General features: G+C 34.1%; 1 protein-coding gene across 5 annotated transcripts in view; it reads right to left on the bottom strand.

Moving 5' to 3' along the window:
• Window positions 1–349: 349 nt before the first annotated feature.
• TJP2 (tight junction protein 2) overlaps window positions 350–15,696 on the bottom strand; it is a 55,600-nt gene continuing 40,253 nt past the window's right edge. For 2 of the 5 annotated variants that reach the window (XM_044659376.1, XM_044659384.1), the window contains exons 16-22: window positions 13,487–13,697; window positions 11,273–11,373; window positions 9,167–9,379; window positions 7,779–7,889; window positions 3,862–4,194; window positions 3,214–3,299; window positions 350–1,619 (exon numbers count right to left, since the gene is read on the bottom strand). In XM_044659376.1, coding sequence (XP_044515311.1) covers window positions 1,454–1,619; window positions 3,214–3,299; window positions 3,862–4,194; window positions 7,779–7,889; window positions 9,167–9,379; window positions 11,273–11,373; window positions 13,487–13,697 — 1,221 coding nt within the window. In that variant the 3' untranslated portion in view covers window positions 350–1,453. The remainder of the gene's footprint in view (window positions 1,620–3,213; window positions 3,300–3,861; window positions 4,195–7,778; window positions 7,890–9,166; window positions 9,380–11,272; window positions 11,374–13,486; window positions 13,698–15,696) is intronic. The other 3 variants (XM_044659391.1, XM_044659399.1, XM_044659407.1) reach the window with 3 other exon arrangements.

Below are 15,696 nucleotides of genomic sequence, written 5' to 3'. Positions count from 1 at the left end.
GTTTGCCCATCACTGGTATAGACAAAAAGGATGCCAGACTTAACAGGCAGGAGATTTAGATTTGAATCACAGCTCTGCTAACTTGAATTTTGATCTTAAGCAAATAATATCACATTTATTTGGCACCTAGGTGGGACACTGGATAGTGTACTATAAAATATGGATAATAATAGCCCATACTTCATAGGCTTATTATGAGCATCAAATAACACTTATAAGTGTTTAGAATGATGGTAGACATTTAATAAATACTTGTTCCTTTCCCCTTGTCTATAAGGAATGGGGAGGGTAGGCCAATATTATTAATAAGGTCTCTTCCAACTCTAAATGTTAATAACCACCTAATTTAGCAAATAAACCAAGATATATCTTCTCTTTTTCTTCTTTTCTAAGTGTATTAAGTGTTTTTTGAATCACACATGCCAAACCAAATTACCAAGTTTACACTATGAATATATTTTAACTCTAAGAAACTCAGTAGAACACACTGAATCACTGCAATGTACTGCTTTTTATTTGGTTAACACACTTACAGTCCTCACTGCCAACATATATGTGTGTATACACATACATATATTTATATACATATATATATTTAACAAAGCACAAGATGTGCTTTCCTAGAGTATTTATTTGATTCTGTGGAATTACAAAGTTAAAAACCATATGAACTGAATTTCTACATCATCTTTTGGTCTTCAAGCTTTTCAGTAGTATAGCCGCACTACCAAGGACACCTTTTATAGATTTTTATATATATATATATATATATACACACACACACATAAGCACACACACATAGAAAACTAGGACTTGTGGAAAGTATTACATAGACAAAAACCTTGGCAATGAGATGCCATGCAAGAAAAGCTGTAGCTATGAACAAGTATAAAAATTAGTCAAAATACTCTTTAGTCCATTATGGCTTTGCATAATTATCAAAGGAAGAAAATTTAAGTCATTTCTCATTAAAGGCACTTTGAGAGCAGTAATAAAATACTTCTTTGAACTTAATTTAGTTCAAATGTTCTCATTCCTTTTCTTACATTTCTGCCTATACTGGTGCGATCTCCTAAAGGCAGCTGTATTGAAGAAAAAGTTAACATTTTAATACAAATATTAAAAATATTAAAGCAAGTTAATATACTTCCTGAAACAGCTTTTGGTCCATGTGAAACAAGAAACAGCCTTGGGACTGTATGTTTCACTCAATGTTTATCAAGCAACAAAACCCTAACCCATTCACAAAAATGATGTGTTCTAGTTGTTCCAGTGTATGGATCTGACTCAAACTATAACCTCTCTCCACCCCACTCCCACATCCCAGCCCTTAACTTTAAGTCCCTCCAGATCTTCAAAGTCTGCTTTAACTGAAAAATTGCCACATCCCTGTGATTTACTAGGAGTGCTATTTCAATGTGGTGACAGGCACTCTCCCAGAAGGCAGTAAAATCTATAATTCGGTATCCCGATATCTGGCTGGCTGTCCATAATATCCACGCTTAGAATGTTCTGACAACTGCTGGCGGTATTCTTCTTCTTCAATGTCACTGCCATAACTTCCCTTAGAATCTTGGTACTGTCTTGAAGGTGGTTTCTGAGGCTCCGGGGGTCTGGAACTAACAAGGTGAGTATATCAGTTACATAATCTATTATTACTTCTCCCTTTCAATCAGGGATACTTAACCATTTTGGGGGGAAATTTTATTGTCCTTGTTGTTTGTGGTATTGTGGACCCTTTTAGTAGTCTCATGAAGCCTTAGGACCCTTTCTTATAATATTTGCTGCTTATACTCATAACTGAAGGTAGTGCTAAATGTCAGTTAAAGATTATTGAAAACAAAGGAGTAATTTTTTCCCCATCCAAGTCCATGGATCCCTTGGTGGTCTGTGGACCCTAGGTCCACACTTTAATCCCCACTTTAAATGGTGGCAGTGGTATAATAAGGAATCAGAAAGTCATGTAATGAAGGTCATTTTAAATTCATTTCTGAAAAGGGTGGAAAAGTTAATATTTTTTCTGAATAAATAAGGAATTTTTTCTACTCCCACCTAAGGTTCGTGTGAGAAAAATGATTGGGAAGGTGTTAACTAAAGCACTGATTCTTACCAGTTTTGCTTTCATCTAAGTGAATGAGCTTTGTGACTTTATTTCAGGCAATAAGTTTGTCTGCCATGGGGTGTAGAGAAGTGATTCACAGCAGGGTGGATAATCCATCAGTTTCAGTTACCCATATCAATGCTCCCCTTCATTGAGAGTAATGATTCAAATGAGTATCATATGCAATTTCCTCTTCTTTTAATAAGGAGGAAATTTCCATTTATGTTATATTATTATAAAACTAGACTAGCATCTATATAGCACACTCATAATAAGGAAATATGATTTTCCCCCTTTCTAAGAACAAAAAAAAAATAATGTAGCATACAGTTGACCAAGGGGTAAAACACTCTTGTAGTTCTTAGTACTTAATAGTACTTTACAAAAATAAGTCCAATATGTTTTATAAATTCCTTGAGGAAAACATTTTAGCAAATGAATCCTAATTTTACATGGGACAGAATGAACATCAAAAGGCTTAAAAGGAAGGGGGCAGCAGATTGGCTCTGTGGATTGAGGGCCAGGTTAGAGATGGGATGGCCTGGATTCACATCTGGTCTCAGATACTTCCTAGTTGTTTGACCCTGGGAAAGTTAGCTAATCTCCATTGTCTAGCCCTTACCACTCTTCTGCTTTGGAACCAATACATGGTAGTAATTATAAGATAGAAGGTATGGGTTTAAAAAACTTTTTGAGAGTTAAAAGGAACTTGAAACCACAGAAGAAAATTCTGTAAAAATCATTTCTAGGACCCATGAGTTTCTTTGTCCTTGTGCTAAATTCCATTACCATTCAAATATGATTTCTCTCAAATAACCTGATAGATCACTTAACATTTCATTTGTCCCAATGGACAATAAATGAATTTGTGGTATATTTATAGAAACATTTGACATCTCCCTCATCCTTAGAAATTTTTATTTTAGTCAATTAGGAAATTAATTAGTTGACTTTGAAAATAAGTCCTCTGGACTTTTTTGGTATTCAGAAAAAAAATAGAAAGAAGAACCTTTCTTAGTGCTTCAGCTAACGCAGCTTCAGAGAAAGCCAAAGAGCTAATACCATCATAGTCAGACAGTTAAGACTTAAGGAAGACTAGACTTGCCCCTTACCTTGTGACCTGGGTTGAGCTGGGATCTGGTTTTGGTGTTTTGATGGGGACAGCATAGATGTCAGGATGTTTCTGAGCAATTTCAAGCTGTGATGAAAGATGAACATGTTAGAGAATTGTCCAGTGAACCTGAAGGGTCTTTTCTTTCTGCTTCCCTGGTCCAGAGAAACCATACTAATGGAGTGTTTGAAACAGATGCTGGACAGGAGGCAGCCCTGTTATCAATTTCTAGGAAAGGAGGAAAAGTGGTGGGGTTTTTTTTTTTTTCTGGGTTGGTTGTATATACTGACATTCCCAAATATGAAAAATCCCTATAAAGATTTATGTTTGGCTGTGACAGATGTGACTGATGACAGGTACATCCATTAGGCAAACAGAGATCCCAAGACTTTTATTTATGGTAAGGGTACTTTTTATTTTCAGTATCAACATTTTTTGAAGCAGTTCAAATTTTGAACATTTAATAATGTACATTTATTCATCTTTAGAGAAAACATTTTTTTCAGAGGCTATGATGCCTCTTTCCCCCTTTTCTATATTCAAATGGAAGCCAATATACACTAACATGTAAACATTTACTCAAGTGATCCTATATCTAAACAACAAATAAAACAACCTAGGCAGGTTTCATTTTTTAAATATATTTTACCCTTGCATTCTGTGCTTCTTGGAGTTCTTGCATTCTCTGTATCCTTGCCTTGTGATCCATCTTCTCAAATATTTTAACTTTGCCCAGAACTGATTTTGGAGCATTGTTTGTTTCTTCCCCATTTCCTTTATGCTCCTCATTTTCTTGGGAGGGGAAGGTAGGTGTAGAAGGCTTCAATATTGAACGTCCAAAGGCAGGCTTTAGAGGAACAGGTGGAACATATGGCTTGGTGGCTGCCCCTGGAATTTCATTACTGGTAGTAACAGAATTGTTTGGTTTGTATTCATAGGACTTGGGAATATCATAGGGTTCATCTTTGTTTTGGAGTTTGGCCTGCAGATAGAAAAAGCATATTTAGTTTTAGTTTTCGTCATTGGTCTAGAGCAGGGGTTGGCAACATATGGCCCTCGAGCCACATCTGGCTCTTTTGAGGGCCAGATATGGCTCTTTCAAGTCAATTTTTTTCAGGCGCTGTTACAGTACTGCGCACTGTTACAGGAGCGTGCACTGTGAGCACTCTCACGAAATTACATTTTAAAAAATATGGCATTTATGGCTCTCACTGCCAAAAAGGTTGCTGACCTCTGGTCTAAAGCTTCAAGGAATTGCCAAATTCCTTTAGTCTTAATTCCTGATTTTAAAAATGGAAAATGAACACTGGAGAGGTTAAAAATGATTTTTCCAATACCATAAAGGTAGAAAGAGTTAAAGAGTTAAAATTTAAGTAAGAGAATAAAAAATTGAAAATATTAGAATAGGCAAAAATAGGCAATAAGGAAACAAAACTATCACCCTTGCAGATGATATGGTGCTATACTTAGAAAATAAACTGAAAAATTAGTTGAAATAATTACCTTTAGCAAAGTTTGAGGATCTAAAACAAATCCATGTAAATCATCAACATTTCTATTTATTACCAAAAAGGCTCAGCATCAAGAGAGAGAAAAAGAAATCCATTTAAATTAACTGTATAGAGAATATAAAATATTAGGAGTCTACCTCCTTAGACAAACAGGAACTTTATGAACATGATTATAAAACACCTCACACAAAAGTCAGAACAGATCTAAACAACCTAAAAAATATTAATTGCTTAAGGAGAGGTTGAACTAATGTAATAAAAATGACAATTTTACCTAAATTTCTACTTGTTCCAATCAAAATGTCCCAAAATTATTTTATAGAGTTAGAAAAAAATAACAAAATTCCTCTGTCAGGACAAAAAGTAAAGCAAATTAAGAGAATTCATGAAAATCATGTGAAGGAAGGTGGCTTAATAGTACCAACTCTAAAACTGTATTACAAAACAGTAATTATTAAGCTAATCTGGTACTGGCTAAGAAATAGAGTGGTAGATCAATGGAATAGATTAGTTACATAAAAACTTAGAAATAATTCAGTTTTTGGTAAAACAAAAGATCCAAGCTTTACAGACAAGAACTCACCATTCAATGAAACTACTGGGAAAACTGGAAATGGTATGGCAAAGACTGGGAATGGATCTGACTCAAATGTATAAAAATTTATGTCATTCTCTAATTGATAAATGGTCAAAGGATATGAAAAGGTAGTTTTCAGATAAAGAAATAAAAGCTATTTATAGTCCTATGAAAAAATGCTCTTTCTTGATTAGAGAACTGCAAATTAAAACAACTCTGAGGTACCACCTCACACTGGTCACAATATGACAGAAAAAGACAATGATAAATGTTTGAGGGGATGTGGCAAAATTGGGACATTAATGTACTATTGGAGTGACCTCATTCAAACATTCTAGAAAACAATTTGGAATTATGACTACAAGAGTTTTAGAACTGTGCATACTCTTTGATCCAGCAAAAGGGAAAAGGACCTATTGTAGAAAAATATTCATAGCAGCACTTTTTATGGCAGCAAAGAATTGAAAATTATAGGGATGTCCATCAATTAGGGAATGGCTAAATAAGTTGTATTATATAGTTGTGATGAAATACTATTGTGGTATTAAGAATGATGAGAATCAGAAAAACCTGGAAAGACTTATATGAACTGATGCCAAGTGAAGTGATCAGAACCAGTAGAGCAGTGGTTCCCAAACTTTTTTGGCCTACTGCCCCCTTTCCAGAAAAAATATTACTTAGCCCCTGGAAATTAATTGTTGTTTAAATTTTAATAGCAATTAATAGGAAAGATAAATGCACCTGTGGCCATCACCACCTCCCTGGATTGCTGCAGCACCCACCAGGGGACGGTAGCGCCCACTTTGGGAATCACTGCAGTAGAGCATGGTACACAATAACAGCCATATTATTTGATGAACAAACATGAATGACCTAGACATTCTTAGCAATACAGTGATCTAAGGCAATGCCCAATATGAAAAATGTCATCTGCCTCCAGAAAAAGAATTGATGGAGTTTGAATGCAGACCAAAACATTATATTTCACTTTCTTCTTTATTTGTTCAAGATCTCTTCCAAAAAATTACCAATGGAAAAATGTTCAACATAACTACACATGTAAAACCTATATCAGACTACTTAATGTTTCAGAGAGGGTGAGGGAGAGAATTTGGAACTCAAATTTTAAAATAATATTAAAAATTGTTTTTATATATAATTGGGGGGGAAACCAAAATACTATTAAGGGAAAAAAAGAGTTTTAAGATTTAAACCAAGGTCCTAGAATCAAATTGAGCTGGAAGGGACATTAGAAGGCCAGGTAGTCCAATATTTTCATTAAAGATGAGGAAATGGAGGCTTAGAGAGGTTATATGAAAACTCAGAATTTGAATTTAGGTCTTCAAACTATAAATCTTGATTCCAGCATCAGTGATCTTTCCAAAAGAACATGCTTCCCTGCAGATTATCTTTATCTTAAATAAGTGGGGTAGTATACTCTCAGTATCCATTTCTATAGGTATTCTGATGTTTTAAATGGTATTCCAAAAGAGGAAGGGCAAATGGGCACTGGTCAGGCAGATCTCTTTCTTTTCCAGGAGGGTAACCATGAACATCTTTAGGAAAACTAAGTTAAATCAGATGTCCAAGTCTAGATGCAAATTCTAAGTCTTATCATAGAACTAAAAGAAGGATATCTGGGCAACAGACTACTTGTTACAGTCAATTTGATTCTAGATCAGCCTATAGACTTTAAATGCATACTGTAAAAGTCATTAATATTTTTGCTTTTGATTAAGACAAAATTTTTTTCACTTACTATATATGAAAAATACTTCAGTATAGAGTTAAAGAGAAATATTTTATTAGAATGAAAATATTGTATTTATGAAATAGCTTTGATTTGTGTTTAGAGAGGAGTCAGATCAGATAAGTCTATATTGCCTTATATTTATTTTATGTCACTCTATACTCAATATGTTAATTTGGGTACAGAATCTTAAAATCACAAAGAACTTTCAAGGATAGCCAACTCTCAAAATTGGGAGAAAGAGTGGTCATTTGCTATAAAGAAAAATACAAATATTTTGAGATTTTAAATTCCAAGCTTCCAATACTTTTAACAACTCTGTTTTAAAAGATTAAAAGACCTGAGGCCCAATATTTCCTTTCCTTAATGTAGGCTAAAATAAAAATAAGATCTAACATTTATATAGTGCTTTAAGGCTTGCATAATCTCATGTATAAATAAATACATATATAATGATATATGTGCATGTATATGTAATAATCTTACTTAAGACTTACAATAATACTCTAATTTCTACAGGTATTAATATTTCTATTTTTCATCTAAAAATCAGCTAAGATGGTACTTAGAACACAGGTCTTTCCAATTCAAAATCTAGGGCTCAATCCAATAGGTTAAATTCAGTTTCATTCTTAAGGAAGAAGTAGGTTTTTATTCTTATAGGACATATGACTAAGATTAGGTTGCCATTTTGAAAAAAAAGCTTCTTTTCTCTCCCATCAACATACCTTTGGTGGCTCAGGCTTGAAAGCTGGAGGTGGGCTAGTATCCCTAAGTTGGTCTCTACTACCAGCCCTCCTCATCTGACCTCTTGGCTCTGGGCTGGGTTTCCTTATGCTCTACAAGAGATGAAGGTTCACTTACAACAAGAACATCAATGCAGAGACACCTAAGTAACGGTGAGCTTTTTTTGCTTCCTAGAATATTGTCTGCTTGGTAATGGGTCTAGTATAGAATCAAATTTTGAGTGGAACTCAGATATACTTCTTTTTTAAAAGAATAATTTTAGAAGAACCTAAAAATTTAAATTTCTATGCTTCTTTGCAAAATTTCTTGCTCTACAAATTGCTATAAGCATACACTATAGAGCAATTTCCTTTTCAGAGTAAAAATCTATTCCAGTAAAATATAAACTCTTTGATGATCAGGGATTGGCTCATAGTCTTACATCTAGTAATAGGCTTAATAAATTTGTTGAATTGAAAATTCAAGCTAAAATATTATTTTTACTTTTTGTTTGATCTAGACCTGAGAATTCACTAGTGGAAGGAAATCTCTCTATTGTTTCTTAAAGTCATCCAGGGCACTAACATATTAAATGACTTGCCCCCAAATGCCTAGTTAGTCTTGCCTGTCTGTGTCAGATGTAGGAACTGGACTTTGTTCTTCCTGACTCTAGGACGGCTCTTGTTTTTCCTGTTCCACAATGTGTCTTTTATTATTACCAGCTAATGTAACTATTCCTGAACTTTATCTCAGAAACAGTAATAATAAATCTCATATAAACTTAAGTATTTTTCCCCCAAAATCCCTCTTTTTAGTTTTACGTAGCTGTTTTTAGGAAAGAGGGGCTGTTTCACTTAATTTTACTTTCCATTTTCATTTAATAAATAGAAAATTCACAAATCTCATTCATTGAAATCAACTTTGAAGCAAAAGAAAAATTTGGCAGTAGGAGTCACATACATATACATATAACCTCATATGAATATATCAATATGTGCATATACACAGATGTTTGTTATAAAACACACATACATACACGTGTGCTGTGTATATGCACACATATTAATCATAATCTGTTTCAATTTGAAAAAATTAAAATAGAGGAAGTTGTTGGAAAGACTTTGACTTTTGCGGGATAAGAAAAGTTTAAAATGAAAGGGGAGATGGAGTGAAGGAATCAAATGACAAATTTGAAATACATGCAAAAACAGTAGTAAAAAGGAACATTCCACTTTTTAGAATTCATAGCAGAGCATGTGGCTACTTAGACTACCAATGCAGACCTTCTACTATGTAGCTTATTAACAAATGATTGCCAAGGTTACCAAAACTCTTCTTATTGAAGTAAATGAATGAAGAAAGGAAAAGAGAATAATGAATAATACCTCACCTCTTCATGTAGTACTGGTTCAGATGAACGGGTAATTGATGAAACTTGGGGTTCCTCTCCTGGTTCATCAAGCTCATTATCAGTATAGGCACCTCCTTCTCCATCAGTGTCTTCAAAGTCACTGATCAAGCGGCTGTCACAGCTCAGATAGTCAGCACCCATAGCAGTTAAGTAGGACATTCGGTCATCCATATCATCATCCATCCCTTCCAACTAGGGGATCAGGGAGGAAAAGAGGATTTTGTGGAGTTCATAGAGTTTGCCAATAATGTTGAAAGGTAATGCTCAAGAATATTTTAAAAGTCACAGAATGATTAGATCAATCTTTTAAAATGACTTTTCCTTGATGGGTTAAGACTTTAAAAATGCCTTTAAAATGTTAGTATTCCATTTTAATGACTCTCCTTTTGAGTTTTAAAACTTGACTAAAATCTTTAGTTCTATACTTAGGCACAAACTAATTTCCTTGTGCCAATCTTCACGCCATCTTAGATAAGCCTTCTAAAGTGTGACTAATCACTCAAAAATTTCAATAGCTCTCTTATCTACTAAATCAAGTCTAAAATTGACGCTGTACAATTTCACTCTAACCTATCCTTCTTGTTTTACTAGAATACTCCCTAGAGTAGTCAACACTCCCTACAAATATACTGGGATATTAAATTCTATAATTTTATTCATAATATTTGCTTTACCTAGACTCTCTACCACATATTCACCTAAAAAAAACATGGTCACCTCATTCTTTATGGCCCAACTCAAATTCTATCCTCTCTTCTTCCTCCACTTCATTACTATAGGGCCACGTTTGCACAACACTCACAAGAAACTTTATCACATATTGCCTAGTATTATAATTATTACTCTATAAGCTTATCTCTTCCTTTTACTCAGCACTTCAGCTCCTTGAAGGCTAAAACCAAACAAAGCATGTGCAACTTTTCATCTCACACAGAACCTAAATCAGTAAGTGATTACCTCACTTAGAAATGTTCCCTGAACAGCTAATGACATTCTGAAAATGAATACAATTATACAGTATACTAAGGTCAATCGCAACAAATGAACAATTTCAGAGACCTCGATATCTTAAAATAGCAATGATGTATCTCAAGATGCCAGCACCAGAGAATCAAGGACTAGAAACCTCTTTTTATCCTCCACTGTTAACTCTCATTCTTCAAAATGAGGGGAAACAATTCCCAGGGGGTGAGGGAAGCTGTAGGGGGAGCTTCTTTCTATAAGCCCAACATTAAATTCATCTCTCAAAGGTCTTTCTTCCCCTCCCACTATTCTCTCTCTGGCACTAGGAGTTTTGTTCTATCCTTTGATCTCCTTGTCTATTGTCTTACCTCTCATTCCTTCTTATCAAAATGGTCTGTGCCCTACATGCATTTTTGTGTTAAGAGTTCATGACACTTTTTTATTATTAATTATTAATTATTATTATAATTACTTGGACTTTGGTAATTTTCGTGTAAGCAAAACATTTGTGTACGTGTATGCATATATTTGCTGATTCTACAGCAAAACATGGTAGGGGTTGGGCAAAGCAGGGTTTTCTTTGTTGGTAAGGAATTGATACTTATCTATTACATTTTCTCTCTGAAAAAACCTCATTCAATAGAATCTATCCTAGTTTAAAATATTTCTAGCAAAAGAGATTTTGTAACTACCTTTCTCACTTGTTTCAAATAGGACTATTTAATCTCTCCTTACCGCTTTCTCTAGGCTATTAATTTCTCTAGCATCTAATCTTATATTTTTAGAACTATCTTCACCCCTATCTCCTGAATTTGTTCTTCCAATTTCTCCATGTCTTTCAAAAACTATGTACTCTGATGTGTATATAAGGGAATTTTGATACTTTTTTGTACCTTAAAAGTAAAAAAAGAACTATGTATAGATTTTCTACACACTATATGTGGCTGCCTTTTCCAAAGTCCTTTATGTTTCCTACTTGTTGCAGAAAGGTTTATTAAATTTAAAACTCTGGAAATGTAAGTTTAATTCAGTTTTTTGGGCATAGTTCATTCTGTTACTACTTCATTTAGAGTCTGAAAATGAGAAAGATGGATAGAGAGGTAGGGCATCCTTTTTAAATACCTTTCCTTCTGATACCCAAACTGCTTCTCCTTGCTGTTGGTGAATTAAATCTTTTAAGCTGCCAAACCAGCTGTCATTGGTTGAATTGAGATTGATTGTACCTATTGAAAACAAAGATGCATGTTCATAAATTGGCCATATTTCCCTAACAAAAGATACTCTACTTAAAATATTGATATTTCACCAGGTCTATCATATAATAAAAATACTAAAAATATACTTATAATAAAATATATATTCATAAAAAATTAATAACAAAAACTAGCATTTAGATAGTACCTTAAAGTTTGTGAAGCACTTTATGTACGTTACCTCATTTCTTCCTCATAATAGCCTTTTAAGGAAAGTGATTAAGTGACTTGCTCAAATTCACACAGCAAGTAATTGTCTGAGGCAGAATTTGAACTCAGGACTTCTGAACTCTGTCCATTGCTCTATCCTCTGAATCACCTAAGTGTGTCTATATAAGAAATATTTTAATCTAAGACTGAGGATAAAATTAAAACTCAGTAATTTAGCTATTAAAACCATAAGCACTGTAGCTTTAACAGAGACACCTAAATCAATTCACTCCAGCCCTTTAAATTTGCATGTGGGATAAGGTATAGAGAGGTTAAATGACTTTTCCAAGGTAATGTAGGTAATAAAATTAGTGAAGTTGAGGTGCAAAGTCAGGTTCTCTTATTTTATTATGATAGCAGAAACTCACATGTATGACCTTCTATTTCAGAAAAGTTCTCTTAAAAACATCATCAATAACAAATGTGACAATATTTTCAGAATCACATAATAGTAAGTATGTTATAGAGCACATACGTAAAAAAGTATTCTATAAAATAATTTACCTATATAAAAATAACAAGCCTCATTAATATACCTTTGAGTAAATTTAATAAAAAAAAATAGGCAACTCCATGAAGATTTTAACATGTTTCTAACATAATATAACCTTCACAAAGTTGCCTGAGGCTCAGAGATTAAGTAATTTGTCCCCCTGCTAGTTAAATGTTCTTTTAAGATTTACTTGTTTATTACATATATGTTCTTTTAAGATTTACTTGTTTATTACATATAAACTCCAGGTAACTCCCTCCCTCCCTCCATATTCTAGAGAAGGCATCATTTGACAAAAAGATGTATTTATGTAAAAAATTATGTATTGCTTATTGAAACATAACCAGTTCGTTCTCTGAAGGTGTACAAGTTATTCTTCAAATAATATTTCTGTTGCTGTACACAATATTCTCTTGGTTCTACTCATTTCACTCTTCATAAATTTATGTAGATCCTACTATCTTCTTTTAAAAATTTAATAAAAAGGAAGCCCTAGATTCAAATCTTGCCCCTATGTGATCTGTATATATTCACGGTCTAACTCTTACAAACAGGAACAAAACACTAATTGTCTTCGTGTGCTTTGGATACTTAGGCCCTTTCCAATTCTCAAAATTCTGTGAATAATGGCCATGCCCCCACTAAAATACCACCATCCCACATAGTAGATCTACACCCACTTGTTTAGCTAGACCAAGGAAAATACAGGAGTCTTAAAGGAACTGAATATGACAAATGATTTCATGTATCAACAATTCATTTTCATCAAAGTCTAACACAAAAAGTTCAAGAGAAAGGCTCTTAGATTTGGAGAATACAAATTTGCCATTTAACTGCAGAGTATATGAGTAATTTGTTTCTTTCTCTTTCTTTTTTCTCTCATTCTCTCTCTGCATTTTAATTTTTTTTCAAATTATATGTAAAAACAATTTGAGTTTCCCAATTCTCTTCCTCCCTCCCCTTTCCCCTGGTAATTGGTTTCAATATCCCAACTGAGACAAATCAAAAAACCTTTCTGCTAGATAAAAGCAATGTCTTATAGTAGAATACTGCTTAAAGAGTGAGAGGATGGAGATTTATATTCTGTCTCTGATCTGTGAGATCTTGGGCACGTTGCTTAATCACCCTGGACTTCAGTTTCCTTGTTTTTAAAATGAAGTGAGACTAGATAGCTTCTGGGGTCACCTTCAAATATATGAAAAATAATTTCGGTATTGTCTAATGACCTTGAATGGCATATTCACATTGTCAGATTACATTGCTTTTCAAAGCCTCATAAACTCTTTTCCAAATTCCCTATTTAAAGTTTACACTAATTCTTTCCCACCCCAACCCTTCTAGCTCCACTATTTAAAGAACTACAGGTCAAAACTTGCTTACCTGTAAAAAGATGAGCACAGGTCTTTTTTAGTTTATTGGCTTGGTCAAATAACTTCCGAGAACTCTTGTTAGATGTAGGATTCAACCTCTGCCTCATTGTTTTCACTCCCTGTCTAGAGTCTGGGTTGAAGAAGATCACAATTGGGAACCACTGAGTATAGTTTAACAAATCCACAGCTTTAGGAGTCACATCCAGTAGGGCATGTTTATTCTGTTATGAAAAGAGGATAATGTTGTTTTTGTATAATAGGAAAAGGGAAAAAGGCATAAATAGACATAAGGCAATTGAATGTTCAGAAATCAGTCATATGATGATGGTAAGCAAAGGAAGCTCCAGTTGGTATTATTAGGACATAATCACCTGAATATAACAAAGAAACTATTTTTTCAGAATATTAATGTCTTGCTCAGTACTTCTTTCAAATTAAATCTTAAGTTATTAGTACATTGTGAGGATTCTGTTAAGAAACATATACTCCAAAAAGGACCTGCTACTTATAAATACATCCATAATTCCCTTTCTATTAAAAGCTTTAACTGATCTTGCCAAAGTAATCTCCTATACTTTCCTACCATCTTAAAATCAAACTCTTAGAAAAAGCTGTTCAAACTTATTCTCCCACTTCTTATTCAAATTCTCAATCCCTTGCATTCTGACTTCTAAACCTTACTACTTGATTGCAACTGCTCTATTCAAGATTATTAATATTTCATAATTGCTAAATATAATGCCTTTTCTCTGTCCTCTCTTCTAAACCTCTTTAGCTAGATACTCTCATTTCCATTAGCTTTTGTCACTGTTCTCTCTTGCTTCTCCTCTCTTTGTCTAACCATTTCATTTTCAGTCTCTTGTAATGAGCTCCACATACAACCTCTGCCCTAAGTATAGGTGTACTCCAGGGCTCAGTTCTGATCCCCTTTCTCTTCCTACACTCTCTGGATGGTTTTATCAATTTCCATTGGTTCAATTATCATATCCATCCTCATTTTTCTTGACTTCTTTGAAGCATTTGGTGTGGTTAGCTATCCTCTTATCTCTGAGGTGGTTTTTTTGGGACCTCGTTCTTTTGTTTCTCATCTGATCACTCCTGGGTGTCTTGCTTGATTATTAACCATGTTCTTTCCCCTAACTCTAGGGGAATTCTCTTGACATATACTTGGTGACATCATCAGTACTGACATTCAAAACTCTACAAAGATATTTCAATCTACATATCCACCCCTAGTTTCTTACCTGGGCTCCAATCCCCCTCACACTTAACTGGTCATTAAACATTTTGGGTTGGATGTCCTTTAGACATTTCAAATTTAATAGATCCAACATACAATCTTTCATTTCTCTATTGAATTCAAGACATGCAACATCAACTGTCTTGGACATCACCATCTAGATGTCTCACATGCATCTCAAAGTCAACATATCCAGTAAGAGCTTTATTATCTCATTCCTTAATCCCATCTCTCCTCCTAACTTTTCTATTTTTAGTGAAGTTAAACATCTTCCAGTCACCCAGGTCAACAATGCTGAAGCTACTCTCAAACTCTTTATTCTTTCTCTCTCCTCTCATGCCTGATCTGCCACCAAATCCTCTTGATTTTGCCTCTATGATGTCTTTCATCCTTCTACTTTTCTAATTTACATTGTCAACATCCTAGTTTGAATCCTTATTATTGCTTGCCTTCCCTACTGCAAGAGTCAATTAAATCTCTCCTTGCTTCCAATTCCTTCCATTTTTGATATAGCTATCAAAATAATTTTGCTTTAAAAAAAAAGTAAACTGTTTGCTATATTGAAAGGCTTTTACAATCTGATTCCAATAAACCTTTCCAGGTTTATTCTGATTACTGCTATTCGCATATTCATTATTTCAGACAGACTCTATCATACTTGCGATTCCCCATATGAAACATTACACCTCTTCTAGATGTCCTTGCACATATGGCACATGCCTGGTTTTCTCCTAGAAACCTCTCTGAATTGTTTGTCCCATTTACTTTTTATGATCTCATTTGAGGTTTTCTTAGCAAAGATACTAATGTGGTTTTCCACTTTCTTCTCCAACTCATTTTTACAAATGAGTAAACTAAGGCAGAGAAGTTAAGTGAATTGCCTGAGTTGCCCAGGGTCACACAGTTAGTAAGTATAAGTACGAAGCTAACTCTGAATTTATATCTTCTTGACTCCAGGCCCAGTGCTCTATGTACTTCAG

This window comes from Gracilinanus agilis, chromosome 1 (assembly GCF_016433145.1).
Source record: "Gracilinanus agilis isolate LMUSP501 chromosome 1, AgileGrace, whole genome shotgun sequence".
Lineage (NCBI taxonomy): Eukaryota > Metazoa > Chordata > Mammalia > Didelphimorphia > Didelphidae > Gracilinanus > Gracilinanus agilis.
This window is presented reverse-complemented; position numbering and strand designations above follow the sequence as displayed.